Source organism: Theobroma cacao, chromosome 9, assembly GCF_053813885.1.
Source record: "Theobroma cacao isolate CCN51 chromosome 9, ASM5381388v1, whole genome shotgun sequence".
Lineage (NCBI taxonomy): Eukaryota > Viridiplantae > Streptophyta > Magnoliopsida > Malvales > Malvaceae > Theobroma > Theobroma cacao.
In genome coordinates, this window is record NC_142647.1 from 49,691,383 (window position 1) to 49,714,244 (window position 22,862).

Here is a 22,862-nt window from a genome sequence, read left to right on the forward strand (position 1 = left end):
TGAACTTTTGCAGTTTTCCCTTCCATCTCATCTTTATGTGGGATCACAAAACACTTTAAATCTAATCTGACGAAGCAATGGAGGTACGGTTAAACACTTTCATGTGCAAAATCTGTCATGGACCCTCCCCTCCAATTACCAGCTAGCTGAGGGGGAGCCCAGTGATTCCCAATTAAATCAAATTTTAATACAGTGGAAAGCAACATATTCTTCCCAAGATGATTGAAATGTATTTTGAATCTGATATATATATATATATATATATATTTCTTTTACATTGCCTTGAGTCTTGTTCCATCATCTACATGCTTGAATAATTTTAATATGCAGAGACAACCTTTTTGTGGTAAAGTGGTGGGCTAGCCTAGCTCGTAAGCTATGTTGAACGAGAAGAATGTTGGGTTGAATGTTTTGGAAAGGTTATAGAAGTATGTAATGTTTCATTCTGTAGTCTATGATAAGTCTTTTCACTATAATTATCTATGGGATATGGCCATATGGGAACCCATTTTCAAGACTCAAGACAACATTACATGCAGTTGCAAGGCCTGTATTCGATTGCCACTGGAAAGAATCAGAGAATTTCGGTTTTGTGCATATCTACCAGGAAACAAATGCTTTTACAGTCTAATTACTTGTCAAATTTAGACTGAACAGAATCAAAATATCTTTTGCATGGTGATAGGAAGTGATGAATTTGGATGAGTTTGTATATTTCTTTTATTTGACCTGTTAAATCTTTGCTTTTTTCTAGTATTATTCTCAAATCTGGTAGTCTTGATCATGGTCTCGATTATGTATCACTTCCAGCTACCTACTAAAATTCGTATGATTAATTGAGAAAAAGAAATCCAATCAACAAAAATACCATCCTATCTCAAGCTTATCTCGTGCATGTGATTAAAGGGAGGGCAGGGCCAGGAAAGGTATGCATAGATTTTCCTGCAGGTTTGAGTTGTACTGCAATATTCCTCTTCCGATAAATGGGTAATGAGTGTCCTGATTAGGACTTAGAACACATGTTATGATACTAATTTCAGAAAGACTCTCACAGTTGATTCAGTTATTAGCTATAATATTGGATAAAGGGTATTTCTTTCAGTAGTAAGTTCTTAATTTTCCAATTTATACCAGGGAGTTGAGCAAAGCTGAGTAATCATATGATCATGGTTTCAACAGGAGGTGCACATCATTGGGTTTCCTTTACATTTTCTGCAAGTGGAACCTACCAGGAACAAGGTCACAATGATACTACGTTAACTTTGGTGAAAGAATCCAAGTTTAATTCATGGCATGTTGTCTGTCATCTTCGGAAGCTGTGTATCATCTGATTAGTCTGCAACTTACAGCCAGTAATCACGAAGCCTGTCAAAGTAACGAGTTAAAGCATATGCTTTAAACAATCGAACTTTGATTCATCGTCCTTCCTCCATTCCCATTAATGGAAATGACTCTCATCTATTTTTGATCAATTGGGTAATTGATCTTTTATCAGAATTGGTTCCTGATCTCATCAAGTTTTTTGACTGTGGAGACATTGGCCTCATTGCTAGTCCTCGTTTTCTTCTGAAATGAAGTGGTTTTAAGTTCAAATCTTCACTCCCCAATTTATTACAAGACAAAAATACACCACTTTTGTTCTTTCAAAATGTCATTGATTAGGCTCTTACAGATCTTATATTCAGTTCCCTTCGCCCTATGAGGCGAAAGAATTGCTCGAGAGCTTGCCTGTAAGAAGGTACTACTACTTTCCTAACGAATGAATGCGTAAGATTAATAAACACAAGAAGCCGGATTTTGTTTTCCATTTCATTTAGTTGCCCCAAACATGAATTGCAAAATATAGATAAGAAAACAATTCATGCGGTCTACAAGGAAGACCAAGTAACAACAGGTGATGGACAAATTCATCAAGTTATATATAACCAGCTAGGGTCTCTCCTTTCCTTGTTTCAATAGCTTTGTATCATGGCTTCACAGGAATTCCAGCTGACATTAGCATTCGAGTCCCCTTCTTGCCATTGCTCAGCTAGTATCCTCTCAAGTTCACTTGGACGGCAAGGGATCGCCAGGGCTCCCTCGCGGTCGAATCCGTACTCCTCCGCTGCTTGCTCCAAGAGCATTAAGAACCTCGGATGTGTCAAGTAACTCAAGGGAACTACGAATCTCCTCGGTTCCTCACCACACTCCGCAACCACAGCAAAGTGTCCTTCCTTGACGTCTTCAGGCACATGGGCTGAGTTCCATTTCCTTCCTAATGAAAGACTCTTGTGCAGCTTCTCTGCAACAATTTTGAACTTCAAAATCCCATTCTTCTTCTTGCTGCTGCTCCTAAGCTTAGCCATGACAATGTTGTGGGATCTTCTAGCATCCTAACTCCATCTATTTATAGACGGGCATAGACTTCACACGGTCTTTCCAGGCCACCAGGGTGAGAGATAAAGATTGGATGGTTGCTAATAGCATTCCACTGACAGAGCTAGAGGAAAAACTAAAAATTGACAAGGACATGTTTTCTCGTCCAACTTGGGAGTAAATTGGAAGACCACTCATGTGAGTGAGAGACTTCCTAGCTTCAAGAGCCGGTCCTTTTCACTTAGACATGTTTGTTTACCTTCAGAATTATTGAGACACCGTCACCCTGATTTACCTTAGCATGTTTCCCCATTTAACTTCTTTTTGCTACCTAAATTTCTTTGATCATCATCAGTTCCAGTATACAATTCCTGCCCTCAACAAAGCTTTATGCAAACATTTCTATGAGAAATGATTCAGTTGGAATTTTGAACAAGCTTTAAGGTACTACAGTAACTACACTACAGTCTTACCCCCACATGATGCAATTTCCTTTATATGTGGATATCGAGCTAAGATCAGTTTGAAGCCTTAAGATTTGGATCCCTTTTCTTTTATCGGATCAAATCTGATTGTTTCCCTTGTATAGCAGCCCCAACCTCAAATGGAAATTGCAGCTTTTCAAAGCAATTCCATGTTAGTTTTAAGGGTCTTTTCAGTTTTGTCTCCAATAAAAGTAACAAACAAATCCCAAGAGCATTTCATTCATTCTCTTGCCGAAAGACCATGATCAGTCGTCATCCATAGAACATTTTTGATGTCGACTAAACATCTTATCTTTCCAGCACCAACCTATATAATAATTTCAGTGACAAAAAGGTATTCTCATGTTCCTAGAGTCCAGTAGCTGATTAGACCCTTCAAATTTCATTCTATGCAATATAAAACATTGAGATATGTATTACTTATCCTTCTAGTCAAAATATGTCTATAAAATTTTTATTTTGGGGTCTGTGGATTAAATATTTAAAAGTAATTATTTCTTGAATATGTAATAAGAAGTTAAGATTACGAGATAAATAATACATCTTTAATAAAATTATTAGTTTACGAATAAATGTTGGCAATATTTTTTTTTATATATACTTTTAGAGAAGTTAATGTTTGTAGGGATTCTTTATCTAAATTTGTTGAGATTTGTGTTTTTTTTTATTTGCAGAATAATTTTTTTTATATAAAAAAAAAAGACAATATATACCCCAAGATACCAGTGATATCACAGATGTCCGCACTGAAATCTTGATTGCTTTCTCACGTTTTACTCAATGCATTTGTGAAGTTATGGAACCTGACCTACATCACCTGTAATCCATTAATGAAAGCAAACGGCCATGGCTGCCATTATCAGGAAATAACATATATTTGTTCACAAACTGACAAAGAAGAATACGGTGGATGTACAATTAACATGTTCAAGGAAAATGGATCAAATTTTGTTCCATGGTTTCGATCACAAAAAATTTGTTTTCCCTCCGTAACTAAAACATGGTTCAAAAAGTTCGAGCCATGCATCTATGGGGAAACTCCAGTTAAACCTTAAAATGGCGAAAAGCCAGATTCAATACTAGTTTATTCATTTGTGAAGAGGGTGTAACTGAATATTTTCACAAGCTAGGCTTAAGGCTCAAATGCTTAATTAAGGAATTTACGAAACTTGTTTATAATTAAGAAAGTATTTACATGTCTTTCTATCATAAACTTTTTTTATTTTTGAAAAGAACAAACTAAATATCCATTGACAATTATTAACTATTAAAAAAAAAAGATTTTTACTTATAATAAAATGGCTACATACATAATTCAAGATATAATTTATTTGTCATACTCACTTTGTTTCTTTTTTCTTAAATTAAATCATGTAAAGTTTGAATTGAAAGAATTATAACGTGAGCATCAAGGTTGAGGTAAGGAGGTTTAAAAGTCCAAATGTTTAATTAAGGAATCCATACGATTCATTTATAATTGAAGAAGCTGACTTCAATAATAAACTCCACATGTTTCTGTAAAAGACAGACTAAATATCCCTTGACAATTGTGAAGAGAAGGATTTCCTAGTTATAATAGGATAGATCCGTGCATGATTCAAGGTATAGCTTATTCTTCACATTCACTTTGTTACTCCCTTCTCTTAAGAGAGTAGGGAAGCGAGAAGGAACAAAAATGGAGATGGAAGGAAAGTGTTTTACTTTCCGAAAACAGAATCCGACATGCCTCTAACGTCAAGGGAGACTAGCTAAGTCTATGAATGCACGTATAGATGTCCTATTGTTCCAATAATGCAAACTCTTTCCCATTTCCTCATGAAAAGAAGATTTTAAAGCTTTAGATATGAAAGAATCAATGTTTATACTTGTTGGACTAAGTTTGTGGTAGCAGTTTTCCATGGACCCCAAACCCAAAAACTAATGTTAAAAAAACAGATAAAAAACCAATATATTCGAATTCAGGATAACTCAAGTACAACATAGGATTTGAATATATGATGCAACAACTCACTGGCGCGAAGCCTCACATCTTAGAGTTAAAGAAATATCGCTAAGTAAGGCCTCGGTGAACAAACCAAGGTTTAAAAGCAATGACAACAAATACCACCTACTAACCCCAACAGAGGATATGGAAACCCGATAGCTTCAAACAATAACAAAGCTCTCGTTATCCTCTGTTCTATAGATACTTATCATCTTAATCCACCACAGGAGGAGACTCATCCTGGGTTTGGTAACCATAAGTTGGAAGTTATAATAATTAATGCTTGCTTCAATCAGACAAACCAGCTTTACTCTTGAGATGCTCCTTGAAGTCCATAATGTCACCCTCCCACCGTGTTACGGTTTGATTTTCACACACCCAGATCTCCTCCGCTACCTGGTTTATAAGCCTGAAATCATGGCTGACAAGTACCAAGCCACCATCCCACTCATTCAATGCCTCAGCCAGTGAATCTATTGTCTCAATATCCAAGTGGTTAGTGGGCTCATCCAGCAGCAGTAAGTGGGGTTGTCTAAATGCTAACCAGGCAAAGATGACCCGACTCCTTTGTCCATCAGACAGATTCCTCATCGGCATCACTTGTGCTTTCCCTGACAATCCAAACTTCCCAATTGCAGCTCTCATCCTCTCTTCCTCATTTCCAGGGTACTCTTTTATCATATACTGGAGGGCAGACATTTCCAAGTCAAGTTTCTCAGCCAAGTGCTGATGGAATTGTGCAATTCGCAGATGATTATGCCGTCGGACCATACCATCAATAGGACCTAAGTCCCCTGTCATCAGCTTCAGCAGTGTACTCTTCCCTGCACCATTAGGTCCCACTAGTGCTATCCTAGAGTCTAAGTCTACTCCAAAGTCCAGGTCCTTGTAAATGAGATTATCAGGTGTATATCCAAATGTAACTTCCACAAACTGCAGTACTGGTGGAGGAAGTTTTCCAACATCAACAAATCGGAAGACCAGAACCTTGTCTCTCACTACCTTCTCTGTGAGTCCACCCCGCTCCATCTTTGCCAATGTCTTTTCTTTACTCTGAGCCTGTCGGGCTAGTTTGGCTGACCCATGACCGAAGCGAGCAATGTACTCCTTCATTGAAGCAATCTGTTCCTGCTCCCACTTGTACTGTTTCATCTGGTTCTCTTCCAATTCAGCACGGGTTTGAACATACTGATCATAGTTGCCAGTGTACAGCTTAAGTTTTTTGTTCTGCATGTGGATAATATTTGTACAGACTCCATTCAGGAAATCCTGGGAATGTGATACCACAACGAGGATACGATCAAATTTCTTCAAATTTTCTTCCAACCAGACACAAGCTTCTAAATCTGTTTCAAATTAAGACAATGTATTACATCAGAGTCGAGAAGCATAGTGAAAAAGTTCTCAATGTCAAACAGCTGTCAGATGTGAAATAGAAAAAACCATATAAAGTGGTATCTTCCTAGACTGATGATAAACAAAAGTAACCAATAAAGACCTACCTAAATGATTGGTAGGCTCATCAAGCAACAGAATTGTGGGATTCATGAATAGAGCCCGTGCTAAAGCAATCCTCATTCTCCAGCCACCAGAGAAATCTCGGGTTTTCTTTGCTTGCATCTTCTTGTTGAAACCAAGACCAAATAAAATTTCAGCAGCACGTTTCTCAGCAGTTGATGCATCCATGGCTTCCAATCGCTCATAGATACGTTCAAGTTGCTCTCCACCACCATCATCCTAAAAGAAAATTTAATTTAAATAGAAAAAAGAAAAAGGTCAGAATGTACGTTTCTGAAGAAAAAGCCTCTATAGCATAATCACTTGGTTAGCTGAACAAACCTGTCCGGCCAAGGTTTCTGCTTCTTTCTCCAATTTCAACCTCTCCTCATCACAACTTATGACAGCCTCCAATGCAGACATGTCAGAAGCTTCAATCTCCCTGGTCAGATGATAGATATCCATGTGCTCTGGAATTGGAAGTTCACGCAATCCTATTGCAGTAAGCAGTGTGGATTTGCCACAACCATTTAATCCAAGCAACCCATACCGTCTGCAAAGAGAATATGAAAAAAGACAATGGTTTCATCAGATAACAAGTCCTGTAGAAAATTACTACAAATATCCCCAAGTGATATAGGTAAGGCCAACAAACCTGCCATAATTAAGCTCCAATATTGAATCAACAATAAGATCATGTCCGTGGAAAGTAACCGATAAGGACTCTATCTGCAACAAAGAGAAAAAACCAATTCACCATCAATATAAATTCTTACTTGCTGACTCATCCTCAAGACACACATAAAGCTTCTTTTACCTCCAACAATAGAATCTTTCAAAGATACCAAAATGATAAGCTAACTTGTCTATATTTCATACAAGGAAAATCCCAGACTAATTAACCCCTCCAATATAGTTGGTGCGATGCATACGTGGCATACCTAGCACACGTTCCACCGCATTACGCTAGCAAGATAAGCAAACAAAACAGCTTTACAAAGACAGAAATTCAACAACAAAAAACAGAATATTAAAAATATTCCTTTTTTTTTTCTATCATACAATTTAGCATAAAAAACAGAGTTAAAGGCATCAACTTGCAAACAGAAATATTCAAAAACGAATCAAAACCTAACATTTCCAACAATAATCACTCAAAAATGAAAATAAAATCACGTTTAAGCACACAAAGCAAGAACCTTTTCGACTTACACGAATATCTCTCGAAAGAGGATGCGAGCAGAGAACGCCGGTACAAGTCCGATCGGATATCTGGAGCGCACTAACTCCATCGGAAACCTTATCCACTCCGGTATCGGACGCCGCCGCAGCAGCCGCCGCCTTGGAAGATGCAGCAGCTGCAGCTGCCTTCCCTCCTCTCTTCGCAGCGGCAGCTGCCTTCTTCTGCGCTGCCTTCTTCTTGCTCGCGTCCGACACCATCTTCAATCCTAACCACCAAAGCAGATCCACAAAAAACGGAAATTATCAAAAAATAAAATAAAAGCTAAATCTAAAAAAATTAAATATCTGGATTTAGAGTTACCTGAGGGAAGATCGCAGAAGGTGAAGGTGGATCTAGGGTTTAGAGGTACAGAGTTTAGGTGCTACAGAGTGCCGCTGGAGAGAAACAATTGGGTGAACTCCGAAAAATAGGGTTCTGAGACGAAGGGTTTTGGGAAAGGGGGAGGTTCTAAGTATTTATAAGGAAGAGGGAAGGAGAAGGTGACACGTGTACGGTGATATCGCCACCCAGTTCGTTTTTAAACGGACCTGAATCTTCCCCCTTCCAGGCTTCCGTATCCGAATCAGATTGTAATTGTCTGGTCTTTAATTAAGCATAAAAGTCGGTTCTGAACGAACGATGTCGTTTAATGTTATAAATTCCAGCACGTTTCTTTTTCTTGGCTTTTGGATCGGGCATTTTGGCCCGGCCCGTTTCTCTGTTTCTCTTGTACTCTGTCTCTGCAGAAGACTTGAAACACAAGCTTTCTTGCATTTGCTGTCTCTCAGTGGCATAGATTTACCTCTGTGGATTCTTGTCTGGGTGGTGCTTTCCTTTTTTGGTAAGTTAAATTCCTTTATTTTTTTTTTCAGTTTGGGTTTGAAGTTAAATTCAATTTGAGGTGCTGTTCTTGTCTCTATTGGCTGAATTTGTTGAATGTAAAATGTTTGATCATTTGCCTCAGTGAACTGAAAAATGGACTTTGTGTTTCTTGTAACTTGTTTAAATTTCAATGTATGAGAACTTTTGAATCTTTAGTGATTGTGGGTTGCTGCTGAAGGGACTGTCAAGTTGGTGCTTTTCTTTTTGCCGGTAAAATTTTGAACTTGAATTTCTGCTGAAGTTAAGCTTTTTCTTTTTTTTTGCTTTTTTGAAGATAAAGACAGTAATGGAAAATCAATAGATTAATTTTAGTTGGAATATTAGATGCTTTTTAGTTTCTTCTCTTTGTTTTTGTTTATAGTTCTCTGTCTTGTGTGAATTTTATAGACTTCCCAATGGATGTAGGTGTAGAAGATTTCAAAACCATAGTGGCATTGCATGAAAGAATTGAGCAACTACTACTTAGCACATAAGCTAAAAAAAAATTAAGCCAAACAGACACTTAGTCTGCGTAGAGAGCTTAATTGAATTGGCTATATGTATTTCTTTTATTCTGTCATTTTGAGTCTTACGGTGAAGGCAAACTATTGGAGATAAAGATGGTAGTTCAATAGTCTATAATAAAGCTTTTCCGTCTGTTGTCTTCCTCTATATTGACTTGAGAATTTAGACCGAGGTACTTGTGTTGTATGACATGACAAGGAATATGCAGTGCAACACATCCTTGAGAATTCGGGTTCAGCTCCTCTGCACCAACTGAGTTCAAACACCTTTGCTTATCATTTTTTCATATAAAAAACACCCATTTGATGAGTGAAATGGGGGAGAGAAGAATAAAAGAAGAGAGACAAAGACGGGAGGGGGATAGATTTGGTAGGAAAAGAAAAGAATTGCATAAGGTCAGACCCCTATTTGATTTGGTGTCTGAGGAAGGAGTGATTAGTAGGAGGCAAGCTCATTTATCTGAGCGCTGAAGGAGTGGAGACTAAGCGAGCAATGCAAGGAGTGGAGAAGGAAATGATCTGCAAGAAAGTTTGGGTGACCTTAGAAAAGGGGGAAAAGGTAGCGCTTGATTACCTTTTAGTGTTGGGTCAATGAGTGTTTCTGAAATGACTGGGCTTATGTCTTGGGCTCTGAATACATATGGGCCACTAAATTTCTAGCTTTGGAAATCAAAGCCCAAAAATCAATAGCAAAGTGATAAAATAGCACCGTAAATGTTTCATTTTGACATCTAGACCAACAGTAACGGCATTTTGTCTTCATGCTTAAGCATAGACATGGTAGTACAAAAAGATAATTGAAAACCTAGAATTACACAAGTTAAACACCCAAGTCTAAGGCTAGTTAACATACATTATCATCATGTAAGTAGCATATCTTAGACTGAAGGTACTCATTCTGGGAATTTTAAAGCTTTTTGGAAACCTGAATGACTTTGAGGATGGCAGTTTGAGGAATTCATTCTACTTGTGTGTCAACAAGTAGAGTCTTCCAAATCTTTAGGTCTCTATTACTATGAAGCTCAGTTGACATGATTGTTTCACCAAATTCTTAGTGTGGTCTTAAAGCCCTAAAGCTCACGATTTTTCTGTTTCTCCCGTGCATTATCTTACCAGTTCAGGCTAATGGAACAAATTCATACGAAAGTTTGATTATCTGTATCTACTACAACTGTAGTTTATCACTGTCCTTGGTTTGTTCTAATAGTTCTTAATTCTTTGAACTGCTATATAATGTCTTAACCCCTTTCAGCATTTTACATCACCATGTTGCATATTATGAGAAACTTTTGTTATGTCTATAATTGCTGAAAGAGCAAAATAGCTAGATTAAATTATTAGCTGTTTATCATTTACACATACATTTATTTTTGACAAGAGTATTTTATTGACTGTGTAAGTAGATGCAAAACTTTACTGATTGCGAGTTAGGTCTATGTAAATCTGATCTGAACAGTTCTTGGGGTCAGAGATCTGCCAGAAATGGCAGAGGCAGACAATGGGATTATGAAATTTCCTTACATTATTCGAACTTGTACTGAACTATCAATTATGGTGCCAGCAAATGCTAGATATGGGTCTTAACATCAACAGCCACATTACCTTGAATTGACATTGACATCCATCCAACTTTTCTGGTAGTTGAGGATGCAGAAGAGTTGCTATAATACTTCATCACGTTCTCCCACTTTCTGTTTAGCAGCAGGGAATCTGCAGCTATTGAAGTTCCAAGAGAACAATCATTCAGGTCCAATCATGTAAAAGTACAACTTCCCAAGTTGTTCACTAGATGTTCCTTTGTCATGATGCCTTGATTGATTGTGAGACAGTTCCTAAAGTTTTCTCGAAAATTAGCTATGGTGTTTCTAGAAGGCTTAAGATATAGAATATATCATCCATTGTTGAAGCTCATTTAATTGCTATTAATTAACTATAATGATTGCTAGTTAAAAGAGGAGAAAACACAATTTATCATTTCCAGTTGAAATCTTATAGCCAAAATTCTAGGTTCCCATGTAAAAAGAAGTAAAACAATGAATATGTTGTTGGACTTGGTCAATATGCCATTAAAGGGAGATGAGAAAAGGAAATGTTAGGTTATTAGGTGTTCTGTAAAGGTAGTAATAACAAAATGACTCGGAAAGAAGTTTAAAATTAAGCATTTTTAAATCAAGTCTATGGAGTAACTTTAGAAATGATGAAATGCTTTAGCATAAATATCAGTATTACGGTAGTCTTGTGGGCTATACTTCAGTTTGGCCTGCAAAAGAAAAAATGAAGTACTACGTTGTTATTACCTACTGCTATAACCAACGAAACTTTGAAACTGATTATGTTTATTATGTCAAACAGAATGTTAGGGAGCTCAAAGGATGACTGTACTGAAGAGATATGTGCTGAGATTGTTCATATCACTTAAGTACATCACAGCAAATGTTGTAGACCGAAACAACGGACGGATTGTTGCAACATCATCAACAGTTGAACATGCCATCAAGAACTCATTAGAGTGTGGCCGGTCTTGCAATGCCAAGGCAGCAACCATCGTTGGAGAGGTGTTAGCTATGCGACTCAAGGTGGAGGGTCTTGAGCAAGGACAGGGAAGAGGGATTCACGTTGATGTAAACAAGGAGGTTGAGAAGAAAGGCTTTAAGAACAGGACCAAGGTCTGGGCTGTTGTCAATGCCCTTAAGAACAATGGAGTCAAGGTCGTTCTTGAAGATAATGAAGATAATCCATCCCAGCCAAGTTACTGATATATAATACATCTCTTCCTTTTTTATAGTTTGACACTGAGTACAAGGAAAACAAAAGTAAGCCTGTCGAATCGACCTTATGGATGCATGCAGTTGTTTCTCATTCTTAATTCATTTTCAGCGGTCATCCCTTCTTCATAATTATCTGCATCCATCTGCTTGCATTGCAGCAACCAACATGCCCTTCCGGGCAACAGATGCCTGAATAGAATCAGGAGCCGCATTGATTAATCTCATTTAAAATCTTCCAGGATCTCTTTCGTTTATGTTTGGCTTACTTTGTAGGATAATAGTGCCTTCTTTTACATGTCAAGCATCATCCTGGTAATGTCCATACAGTTACATGCAATTTAGCAGTCAGGGAAAAATATGATCGAATACTTATTCCTAAAACACACTCTGGATAGTTGTCTACCCTCTTAGTAGTAATCTTTTTTTTTTCGTAGTATATTTCACAGTAAAATTATCCTGGAAAATGTAAGCAGATATGTATATCAAGATGTTACCTAAGTGCCTGATTTCTGAAGTAATGATGGGATCGTGATAGCTATACACCTAACACTCCATGACAGTCAAACCTTATCGACAATGTACTTGAATTGGCAGACTTCTTTGACAGTTCTGTATTTCTTTAGACGACTTGGTTCTTGTGGACCTTAATTTCACCTCAGATTCAAGGGGGGGCTCCAGGTTCCAGTCAATTTGCTCCTTCCATTATGCTGCTTTGACAGTAACGTTTGGCTCTGAAATTTCTACCAGATGAGAAGAGAAGTTTGACCTAAAGTCCTAAAACCTTTTAACACGTTTTTCCAATGTACTTGTCTTCCTTTGGAATCATTTTTGATTGCCTTGACTTAGCTAAGTCGGCATAAGGGTAAATCCAACATATGGTATATATTTCTACGGCACGTTGTAAATTTCACTTACACTCGTGTGTCACGTGAAAACAAAGAAGAAGGATTCACATTGATGTAAACACGGCACCTCATAAGTTTTCTTACTAAAAATAAGAAAACCTTTGAGAATTCAATACAAATCTAAGCCATTTCCATCATGAATTTAACCTCATACAAATTACTATGGAGAGCATAGTAACATAATCATTTCACTCCCCCCCAACCTTAAAAGGTCTTAAACTCCATGATTGTACATAGACTTTCTATCCACGTTGCGGAGAAGAAACTTGTTTTCTCATCATGTAAGGACTTTTCCTAGGCATGGTGGGATGGAAAGGAAAATAAAGGTGACAACAAGCTTTGGAAAAATGCCTCCCCAAAAGTCTCTTTCGTTGCATGACTTTCCAAAACATTATTATCCCAACACCTTAGGCTACTAGTTGTTTGTTTAGATGCACATCAATCAAATCTCTAGCTCAATAATTCATAATCTAATAATGACAATCTCATTTAATAACTTCAAAATCATATTCTCCGTACTAATAATATTATTAAAAAAAATTCCTGATAATGTATCAATTTTTTTTAAAAAAATAAGACCTATTCGATACATATTTTTTTTTAAAAAGCCAAAGCTCGAAATTTAATTTTAGGTATTATTAGAAAAAAAATTTTATTATAAAACTTTTATGATAATGGGTATCTTGTAATTTTGCAGTACTCGATTTATAATTGAATTTGAGTAGAATTTGAGTAGAATTTGATTATTTGAATAGTAAAATTAATACTATCACCAGCTCGGAAAAAACTAAATAGTAATTTTGGAATATTATAATGTGAGCTATATATATATATTCTATTTTGGAAAAAGAAAACATGAAATTTCTTTAAGGAATTAACCTGAGAGAGACCAGCCCTGTGATAAAGTTTCTTGAATCATCAGGACCAAAAGATTCTTCCACGTACAAAGGGAATTGTTGCCATTTGCCATCGAAAAATCATCATGAATATATGAATATGCAGATTCTGCCTTGGGAACAAACTACAAATCCATGCAAAATATTAGTAATAATTCTAGTACTTATTCATTTGGAATTTACAAAAGGACTTTTCATGCATGAAAGAAACCCTTCTTTATCTCTTTAATCTACTTCTCTGCTCACATGGGGTTGAGCTCATGCAATCATCACATCCTTCAAAAGGATTCAAAAAGACCCTTTGATCACATGGATTTGGAATCTTATCTTAACATAATTAAATATATATATATATATATGTATATATATTGCTTTTGTCCTGTTGAAAATACAAGGAAGAACACCCTCCATTCATCCATGAAAGCAAACCACTCTTTTTCCTTTCTTTTACAATGCCAAAGAATCTTCATCAGAAAGATGGACGTAGACAATTGTAATTTATACATAAATCCCAATTTCTTTTTAGTCAACAGGTTCTTTTCCCCATTAATCAAATGATGTGTAGAGGACCTGTTGGGTTTTCTTGGTAGGTAGTTGCAATATTCTTTCATTTTCTTTCTTTCTTTCTTTCTTTTCTTTATTTTCCCCTTATACCTGCTGGCACATGTCATTTTCCTCTTGATTAGCAGACAAAGAAAAATTTGGCATTACTGCTATAACAATACTAAGCTTGCAAAAGAAAAAAGCTTTGTTACCAAAAATATTTGATATTGAAAAGTGGCTTTGGTGTTGTTTGTGGCTTTGTTCACTGCCTTTTCTCCCACTCCTTGTGGAAAGTTCCCGTCAATTTTACGAAGGGAGATGGAAGGGGGATTGGGAAAATGGTGTGCGGGTACATGAATGGCACATTGAGGCATCATCATGATGGGATTTTTTTTCCATGTACATGCACACCACCCACATCATGATTTTACAGGTGCACATGCAGAAGGGTACGGAACGTTTTTTTGGTTTTGGCTTGAGGAAAAGGGTTAGGTTACAAGACACTGAATGATGGGTTTCATTGAAAGGGGAGTGAGAAGGAATTTGTTTGCACAAGGAAACTATTTGGAAAATGGGAGACAATGACTGAAGGAATAGGGGTCTGATCAAGGGCAACAAACAAATGTAGTCTCTGTTTATAGTCCAAAGAAAGAATAGATTTTAAACTAATAATTAACCCTTCTTTTCTCTCTTAATTATAGAATCAAAGGGTAGATATTGATTTTTTGAAAGCTAAGTTATCAATCAATTCAGTTGAATTCGTAAATATTCTGCAAAACAGTAACCTCAATCAGTAAGTGACTTATGGGACAAATCTCAAATCAGTCTGATCATAGAAGATTAAATAAAAAAGAAGGGTATAATGAAAGGAATAAGATCTGGAATATGTTGATCATCTCAATCCTTCCAGTAGTCAAACTTAGAAGGATAAAGCATTCACCAAGCCAATCACAAGCATGACAAGAATTCTGTGAAGAAATTGATTTAAAAAGAAATCAAGTATCAGTCTAATAAGTTTAAGAGCTGTGAAGCTGCTCGGTATAGCCAAGCAAACAATTGATTAAAGGAAAAAGAAAAACTACTTGCTCATCATGAACTTGTCTTTCCCATAGCTTCTATTGCCAGTTTTTTATTTTTTATTTTTTAGGTGCCAATTATTCAAAGCCCTACAACAAGGGTGATGGCAACATCCGACATGAAAATTTGGCATCTGGTACACTGCCCGTGTCCCTTTTCCTAAGGTGTAAACACCCTCCAACCACAGGGAAATGCTGGGAAGAGGCTGGGTACATTCCAGGAAAATGCTGCATTTGCTCATCCTGTCTTTGATAACAGGACAAAAGCAAAGCCCTTTGCTATATCCTAACGATGACAGCAAAGGAATTGGCTAACCAATGCCTTCAAGGCTGCTTCAGGACACCTAATAAGGACACACACAAAGTTAAAGGCGTGTATCGCAGGGTTTCATTGGCCAATTCTGTCCCTTCGATTTAAACTCTTTTTCATGTTATTTTTATGCTTGTGGACCACAAAAGAAAATATATATATATATATATATATATTTTTTTTTTAACTACTCCATCAGCAGCAGCAGCAAAGAGGGGGCTGCTGCTAATTCATTTGCCTGTTGTCATCACTTTACCAACCATTTGTTGATTCCATTGTGGGCAATCACTAAAATCATAAAAAGTGCATTCTCTCATGGTTTTCCAACTTTCAGCTTTCCATTTACAAGATCAAAATTGCGCAATCCTGACCCTTTCTCATTCGAATAACTCTCATTACATGTACATATATGCATGGATATGGCAGCATTTTCCATGGAAAATGAAGACAATGCTTCACCTGATTTGGCAACTTACATGTTTATGTTACCTGATGTATACATTAGCAAGCAAGTTTTTTCTCCCAAAAACTATGGAAAACCTGATAGGATAAATCCTGAAGCTGGTGTATGATGTATGATCAAAGAAGACAGCCTCATCAGAGTGCATGCATTGAGTGCTAACTGCAAACTAGAAAAAGGTGAAAAGAACCTTAAATATTTGTTCAGTTCCAACACATTCAATGGGGTGAAGGGTAGGTGTGTGTTTGACACCAGGTATTTAAAAACAAGAGAATCTTCCAGGTCATGCATGCATTCAAATATATATATAAGTATCTCTAATCATTTAAAAAGGTTTTCCTTCCCCCCTTCCTCCCCTCCCTCCTTTTCCTTTGGGGTTAGATCGGAAATAAAACAGTGAATATGACTTGTGTGCCAATGTCCACATCCTAGCGGTTATACATCACACAAAAACTAAACCCCACCCCCCTCCAACCTTGGGTCATCTTTCTTTCACATTTATTGAGTGGCACCAGCCTGTGATCTTTCCCTTTAGTGTCTCACAGAAAGTAGAATTCCCAGCTGCATATTAAAACATGACAAATCCCACACTTAAAATTACATAGCAGTAATTGTAGTAAGAAACAATTGAAGAGAACAAAAATAAGCACCACATAGCAAAATACCACTAATCACATTAAAAATGCCAAACATTCAAACTTCTTTTTAACAAGAAAACAAAAGATCAAAACACTAGAATCCAAATATATATAAAAAAACCCAAACAGACTTTGGTGGGAGCTCCAAGTTTAAACTCAAAATTTTTTTTCCCTTTCTCTTCTTCTCTATTTCTTATTTACACTTTTCCATTTACCATAACCTAAAGACACTAGTATACCATGAACCCCCCATTCCTCCTCACAAAATGGTACAAGCATTAGGATTCTCATCATTAAACATCTGGTGTGGTGGATGAACAGAGACCGGGTAGCCCGGCACGTACCCGGGATAACCATGCCCGTGCTGGAGGGGGTAAGGGTGCGGGTGCCCGTATCCATACCCGTATCCAGGATAACCGGCCATGTATCCAGGGTAACCAGGCATGTATCCCGATTCGGGTTGAACGATAGACTCCATTCTGCTCCCTTCCATCTTAGGACCACCATTACCATCTCCACCACCATTGCCACCTTTGTTGTTGTTGGTTTTGTTCTTCCCGCCGCCATCACCCTTCTCGCCACCCTCCTTGTTGCCATCTTTCTCTTTCTTAGGCGGCACAATCTCAACATTCTTCTTGAGTTTGCCCTTCAAAGCCTCAGCCAGGGCCTTAACATCCATAGTCCCCTTTACTGTCACCAGCCCCTTCTGCTTATCTATCTTCGACTCTTGCACCCCTGCAACGCCGTCGAAAATGGGAAAAAGTCACAAACTAAAACAAAGATTTCAACGCCGTAATGGTAACGGAACGGTAAAAAATATGTGCTAGTAGTAAAGGCAGATGACAAAATCCTCACCTTTGGTTTCAGAGACAATCTTGTTAACCTTATCTCTGCATCCCTGGCACTGGCATTTCATTTGCACCTTCAAATCCGCCGTCGTTACAGGGGCCTGAACAGAGGTAATAAATAACCAACTTAAGAATTTAAATTATTTTGAAATACTTAATTTTTTATAACTTAAACAACAAGAAAGTTAACAATAAATTCTTGACAGAGAGATGTTGATTTGAAAGCACATCAAAACCAACATGCAAAACACAGATATTTGGCTGTTGGAATGGAAATTTAAATTTGAGAATGGGAAATGGAAACATTACCTCTTTGGGTTTCTTCTCTTGTTTATTATTGGAATCTGGGTTTTTCTCTTTGTCAGCTTTTTTCTCTTTCTTCTCTTCTTTGTTATCATCTTTCTTCGGCTGAGGAGAAATGAGGTCAACTTTCTTCTTGGTTTTCTTCTCGAGTTTCTCTTTAATGGCCGCCGGATCCACAGCTCCAACCACTGTCACTTTGTTTGAGCTGCTATCTGCTTGCACTGTCTCCACCCCTGCAAAAATAAAAAACAGAGCAAAACAGAGTAAACAACAAATGCTGCACAGGTTTCAAAAATCTGAGCTGAAAAAAAAGGGTAATCAAGAAAGCTTAAACGTAAGAACTTGATTATACCTTCAAATCCACGAATATGTTTGGTGATTTTTTCGGCACAACCGTCACAAAGACAATCCACTTTCAGAACAACCGAAACCTTTTCCTTCTTCTCTCCATCTCCTCCTTTCTTGTTTCCATTCTTCTTCTGTAACATGGACAAAGAACAACCCATATAAGATACAGTACTATCAACCAAAAAAGAAAATAAAAGGGCAGAAAGAGAAACAAAAATGGGGAAGATTTTGCTAACCGACCTCTCCCATAGTGAATCAATATCCGTTATGGTTTCTGCTTTTGTTGATGAGAGGAAATAGGAGGAAATAAAGGGGCAGAGAGAGTGGAGAATTTATAGAGGGGGGAGAAGCTAGCATGGTACAGTTTGAATGCTGATGCTTATGATGATGATAGATGGTGGATGATGGATGATGATGATGATGATGATGTATGGGATGCATGGGATGGTTTTCAACGCGTGAAATGAGGGGGAAGGCAGAAGTGGTGGGGTTAAAACAGGGTACGGTTTTGAGTGAAAGGGCATTGGAGGTTCTTGGCTGTTTCTTTCTTTCTGTCCATTATGCAGCGGTTGGGTTCTTCCCCTCGAAGGAGTTATTACTCTCACTACCAACCTGCCTCGAAGGTGCTGGGCTCTCTAGGACACTGTACCCCCTTTCTTCATAATTTAATTAAAAACCCCTTTTGCCATGAAATTTTAAAGGCACACAAAGTCATTATAACTTTCTAGCTAAGAGAAGTGGTCCAAGAGGGATGTGTAAATCTTGCATAGGATCAACAATTTTAACCTTAATTTCGCCAAACTTTATGAATATGCTAATACCAAAAGAAGAATAATCTCTAAGTGATTAACTTCGATGCTGCAAGATTCATGCTTCGAAGATTTGGTCATTTGTGAACGTTATTGGTGTAAGATTAAAGATTTAAGATTGAGTCATTTGTAAATTTCAATGGTGTAAGATTCATGATTTGAAGATTGGATTATTGTGGTTATTTGGTTTTTTTTTTTTTTTTAGTTTGGATAAAAGATATTCAAACTTAATTTTGCCAAACTTTATTAATGTGCTATTATTGTGGTCTTGATTCTAAAAATCCTTTAATAAAGGAAAAAAAAATCCTTATGTGATTAACTTCGATGCTATAAGATTCATGATTCAAAGAATTGAATCACTCACCTTAGTGATGTAAGATTCATTATATAAAGATAGGGTCACTCGTAAAATTTGAAATAATTTTTTTCTTTGATTTGGAAAAAAGATATTTAAACCAAACTCGTTAAATTTTATGAATCTACTGTAAACGTGGTCTCGATTCTAAAAATATTTGATGAAGGAGAAATATCTATGTAAGATTATGATTTGAAGATTGGTCCCTAGTAAAGTTTGTAGTAAATTTTTTTATTAAAAATTTTAAACTTATTTTATAAATAAAAAACTATATATTACTCTTTGAATCAAATACTCAAAAGCTATTGTAATCATTTTAATGGATTGTCTAAAGGTCATGACCCATGAGCATTGAATTTTACACTAGAGGTGGCCTCCTTAAGTTTTATGGAGAAGCCACCCAACTCCCAACTATGAGTGGTATCTGGACTCATGATTACTGACCCAAACAATTATTGCTAGCAGTAGTATCTCTGACATTAGCATTGGCCCAACAGGAAACCTAACCCAAGGCCGGATGCCTGAAAATATTGTTTGAGTAAAACACTGGGCTTGAGCTTCTCATGTTGGGCAGTTATTGGGTCTCCTCATTGTCAAAGGCAGAGGGTGAAGAGGTGAATAAAACTTTTATTTTTTAAAAATTTTAATTATTTTAAAATTATAAATTATAAATTTTTTTAAAAATTAAATAAATTAAAATCAAAACAATTTTTAATTCTAGTACGTAATCAAAATTTAAAATTCAAGTTTTAATAGGTTTCAGGATTTTCAATCTGGGTTTATTTTGCTTTCCATCATAATAGTATAACTTTTGGATGTTGTGATAAAGATATATTGAACTCCCCAATCAATACGAGAAAGAAAACCATGGTCTCCTAGTCCTAGAATGCTTTATCTAGCTACTATATACTTTATCAAATTTGTTTCTTGTGTCAATGGCTAAAGATGATTAGGCCAACACACACACCCTCGAAATCATGCTTTATGGCATCTAATTCACAAGTTTTCAACGACAACAGATGAAAAATATCAAAGGGTTAACAGATTGATCCGAAGATCTTCGGAAAAAGAGATAAACAAGAAAGGTAGTTGTCAAAGGGCGGCTGCAAAGTTGAACATAGAACAAAAAAGAAGTCAGGGGTTATATCATTTTCAAAGGAATACGTTTTCAAAGCTGATGTAAACTAAATATCAGAATCCCAGCAATCAATTAGGAAAATTGAAGCTCAGGACTGTGGTTTTTTGTGGACCAGAAACATATGGCTACTAGCTCTAGCTAAGCTAGTAGGCTTTTCCCTTGAACGCAGCTACATGGCTTGGATTTTTTGCTTTTTAAACATATCTTTCCGTATCTGATTTCCCGAGTATCTGAAGCCTGGTTGGTTTCCAGGATTCATCCGAGGCCCATGGAAATTTATCATCCATGGAAAAAAAAATTTCCTGGAGAGAGTACGTGAGGCCCTGGTGGCATCCGAAACCTGTAAATGTTGTTAGTTTCCAGGATTTAAACCACTGTTTGAGGGGTAGTTGCACGTGCAGGGATTGGAAAATTCCAGGAGGGTGCAGGGGGGCTAGCTGGAATTTGTTTGAGGGTTCCAGGGCCCATATGTGGGAGATCTATTATGGCAAATATCGGCTTTATTCAACCATATTTTCTCCATTATCATCAGTTTTTCTCTACCTGCTTGATTCACACTTTCAGGGCGGGGGCCCCTGGAAAGCCTAATTGGTCCCTGGGGCACCATGAACACTTTGAATTATGGGGTCACGACAGAATATCAAAAAAGGACAAGCATAGCTAGCAGTGCTTATTTTCTCCTTATTTCATCTCAACAAACAATCCCAAAATCTTTTGCACGTAATAGTTTAGTTACAGTACTTTATTTTCATTCATTTAGGGTGGAGAATTTAAAACTGTTCTATTTAATTTGTTGCACAATGATAGAAATGAATACTTTAAAACTCCACGCCAAATATTTAAAGTTAGCAATTTCTTTTTATCTCTTCAATCACTTTTTCTGTATCTCTTTTAACTTTTGCAGAGATTATAATAAAAATTTTGATTTTAATATTATTTTATATTGAAATTTAAAAAATATATATATATAATATAAACATCCGATACTTTACGGACCAAAGAAACATTATTTTCATCTACATTCATCTAGGATTAAGAAATATCATATCGCTGCCGACCTGATTAGATAGGTGGTCTGTGGGTTATTACATGATTCAGTCTAAAACAAGTTGTACTATACATGAAACAATGCCTTTTTGTGGTGAAGTGCTACCAAATTCAATCCAAAACCAACCCGTAATTTGTGCTTATTTGATCTGAAAGCATGATTAAGTCTTTACCTTAAAGGAACCAATCAATCCAAAACAACTTGTTCTATCAAATAACATCTTATCTTGCATTCATTGTAATTGTAAATTAAATCCGAAACAACTTGTAATCGCATGTATTAACACGTTTAATATAAGGGTTTTCATTTGTTTTATTAGAATTCATTACATTATAGGGAAAAGTGGAAAATGCATCCTCATTAGGATAAGTAAATCACCGAAGTCCTAACCATTTTGGTAATTGATTTCCTGTTGTGATGGCTTCAATAATGGTTAAATTGGTAGGTATTTGGAATTTCACTAAATTTCCAACCTAATGAAAGACAAGACATATTTTTGTTTTCTTCAAAATCTCAACTCAAAGAAAGGCCTGACAATTCACATTGAAAGTAGGGGGAAGATGTCGGCTATATCTTAGTAAAATTTCTGTAGTGAAGATTCGGAAGGGGTTCAATGAAAGGACAGAGAGGGATCCCAAAAAGAATAAAAAATAGTTACTAATTGGAGATGTTAAATATTGTATATATCTCAATGCATACACAATCCTATATTAACTTTTAGTGGTTATGTTATTATAAGGGGAAGAGTCAAAGATTATGCAGATATTTTAGATGTAAATTTCCACTTTTGCCTCCTACTTATGCTTAAAAAACAATGCAAAAAATTGGGATTTAACTTGACATATAGCCTGCAAATGAAGATTATGTTTTGCCCTTAGATATATTTTTACACAACAAATATAATATATTTTAATTGAAAAGTAGGAAAGACAAGCACTACAAGAAATTTAACCTAAAAATATATATTCTTTTAAACGTGTTATTAAAAATATTTTTAACAACACTTTTGTAGATTTAATTGTGTTATATACTTTTTAACAATAATATAAATAAAGTGTAATTATAGAAATTATATATATGAATAAAGATTGCACTTTTGATACTGTTATTAAATATAAAAAAAGTGCAACTAATAGGTTAAATTACTATTGTTTTAAAAAGATTTCCATTATTAAAAGGATATGTTTCCTAAAAAAAATGTAATTAAAACTCGATATTTGTTTTAGTGAATTTAAATCTAAATATGAAGTAAATCCCCGGACAAGATTGAAAAAATAATTTTCTAACTAATTGTTTTGATTGTATTCGAGCATAAATTACATTGCGAACTACTACTTAATTTTTTTTTTTGTTTTTTATATCATCCATTAAATTCATTCCACTAGACATTATATCAGAAGCCTAAATTGCATTTGGAACCACAACTTAGAAATTTGGGTTCATGTGCTGCATCCATGGTATACCTCAGCACGTTTTTGGAAAAACATGT

General features: G+C 36.3%; 4 protein-coding genes across 10 annotated transcripts; 1 reads left to right on the plus strand and 3 right to left on the minus strand.

The window, feature by feature from the left end:
- Positions 1–1,773: 1,773 nt before the first annotated feature.
- LOC18590945 (SAUR-like auxin-responsive protein family) lies at positions 1,774–2,345 on the minus strand. Its single transcript, XM_007016779.3, has one exon. It carries the CDS (start codon positions 2,343–2,345, stop codon positions 1,953–1,955), a length of 393 nt encoding a protein of 130 aa, XP_007016841.3. The 3' UTR covers positions 1,774–1,952.
- A 2,418-nt stretch (positions 2,346–4,763) lies between these two features.
- Positions 4,764–8,024, minus strand: ABCF1 (ABC transporter family protein). The gene is made up of 6 exons (XM_007016780.3): positions 7,865–8,024; positions 7,534–7,769; positions 6,977–7,050; positions 6,664–6,874; positions 6,327–6,561; positions 4,764–6,170 (listed from the first exon to the last, which is right to left on the minus strand). Exons 2-6 carry the CDS (start codon positions 7,759–7,761, stop codon positions 5,113–5,115), a joined length of 1,806 nt encoding a protein of 601 aa, XP_007016842.1. The 5' UTR covers positions 7,762–7,769; positions 7,865–8,024; the 3' UTR covers positions 4,764–5,112.
- Positions 8,025–8,217: 193 nt separating this feature from the next.
- On the plus strand, positions 8,218–11,798 carry LOC18590947 (Ribosomal L18p/L5e family protein). 6 transcript variants are annotated; one of them, XM_088809749.1, is made up of 3 exons: positions 8,218–8,384; positions 10,490–10,685; positions 11,281–11,798. In XM_088809749.1, exon 3 carries the CDS (start codon positions 11,301–11,303, stop codon positions 11,682–11,684), a length of 384 nt encoding a protein of 127 aa, XP_088665875.1. In that variant the 5' UTR covers positions 8,218–8,384; positions 10,490–10,685; positions 11,281–11,300; the 3' UTR covers positions 11,685–11,798. The 6 variants fall into 6 exon arrangements, with proteins under 6 accessions (XP_088665875.1, XP_017982085.1, XP_088665877.1 ...); XM_018126596.2 differs by having other exon boundaries at positions 10,490–10,675; XM_088809751.1 differs by having other exon boundaries at positions 10,570–10,685.
- Positions 11,799–16,540: 4,742 nt separating this feature from the next.
- Positions 16,541–18,593, minus strand: LOC18590949 (heavy metal-associated isoprenylated plant protein 3). 2 transcript variants are annotated; one of them, XM_007016786.3, is made up of 5 exons: positions 18,264–18,593; positions 18,028–18,154; positions 17,682–17,908; positions 17,380–17,473; positions 16,541–17,259 (listed from the first exon to the last, which is right to left on the minus strand). In XM_007016786.3, the coding sequence occupies exons 1-5, from the start codon at positions 18,270–18,272 to the stop codon at positions 16,784–16,786; spliced, it is 933 nt and encodes a 310-aa protein (XP_007016848.3). In that variant the 5' UTR covers positions 18,273–18,593; the 3' UTR covers positions 16,541–16,783. The 2 variants fall into 2 exon arrangements, with proteins under 2 accessions (XP_007016848.3, XP_017983946.2); XM_018128457.2 differs by lacking the exon at positions 18,264–18,593 and having other exon boundaries at positions 18,028–18,196.
- Between the last annotated feature and the right edge of the window lie 4,269 nt (positions 18,594–22,862).

Excerpts from the sequence above, each read along its gene's own strand:
- LOC18590945 (XM_007016779.3), bottom strand. The coding sequence starts at position 2,345 with ATGGCTAAGCTTAGGAGCAGCAGCAAGAAGAAGAATGGGATTTTGAAG.
- ABCF1 (XM_007016780.3), bottom strand. The coding sequence starts at position 7,761 with ATGGTGTCGGACGCGAGCAAGAAGAAGGCAGCGCAGAAGAAGGCAGCT. Across the intron at positions 7,051-7,533 it reads CTCTTTCGAGAGATATTCGT|ATAGAGTCCTTATCGGTTAC; the intron begins GTAAGTCGAAAA and ends TCTTTGTTGCAG. Across the intron at positions 6,171-6,326 it reads TGAGCCTACCAATCATTTAG|ATTTAGAAGCTTGTGTCTGG; the intron begins GTAGGTCTTTAT and ends AATTTGAAACAG.
- LOC18590947 (XM_088809749.1), top strand. The coding sequence starts at position 11,301 with ATGACTGTACTGAAGAGATATGTGCTGAGATTGTTCATATCACTTAAG.
- LOC18590949 (XM_018128457.2), bottom strand. The coding sequence starts at position 18,181 with ATGGGTTGTTCTTTGTCCATGTTACAGAAGAAGAATGGAAACAAGAAA. Across the intron at positions 17,474-17,681 it reads AAGAGAAGAAACCCAAAGAG|GCCCCTGTAACGACGGCGGA; the intron begins GTAATGTTTCCA and ends ACCTCTGTTCAG. Across the intron at positions 17,260-17,379 it reads GATTGTCTCTGAAACCAAAG|GGGTGCAAGAGTCGAAGATA; the intron begins GTGAGGATTTTG and ends ACGGCGTTGCAG.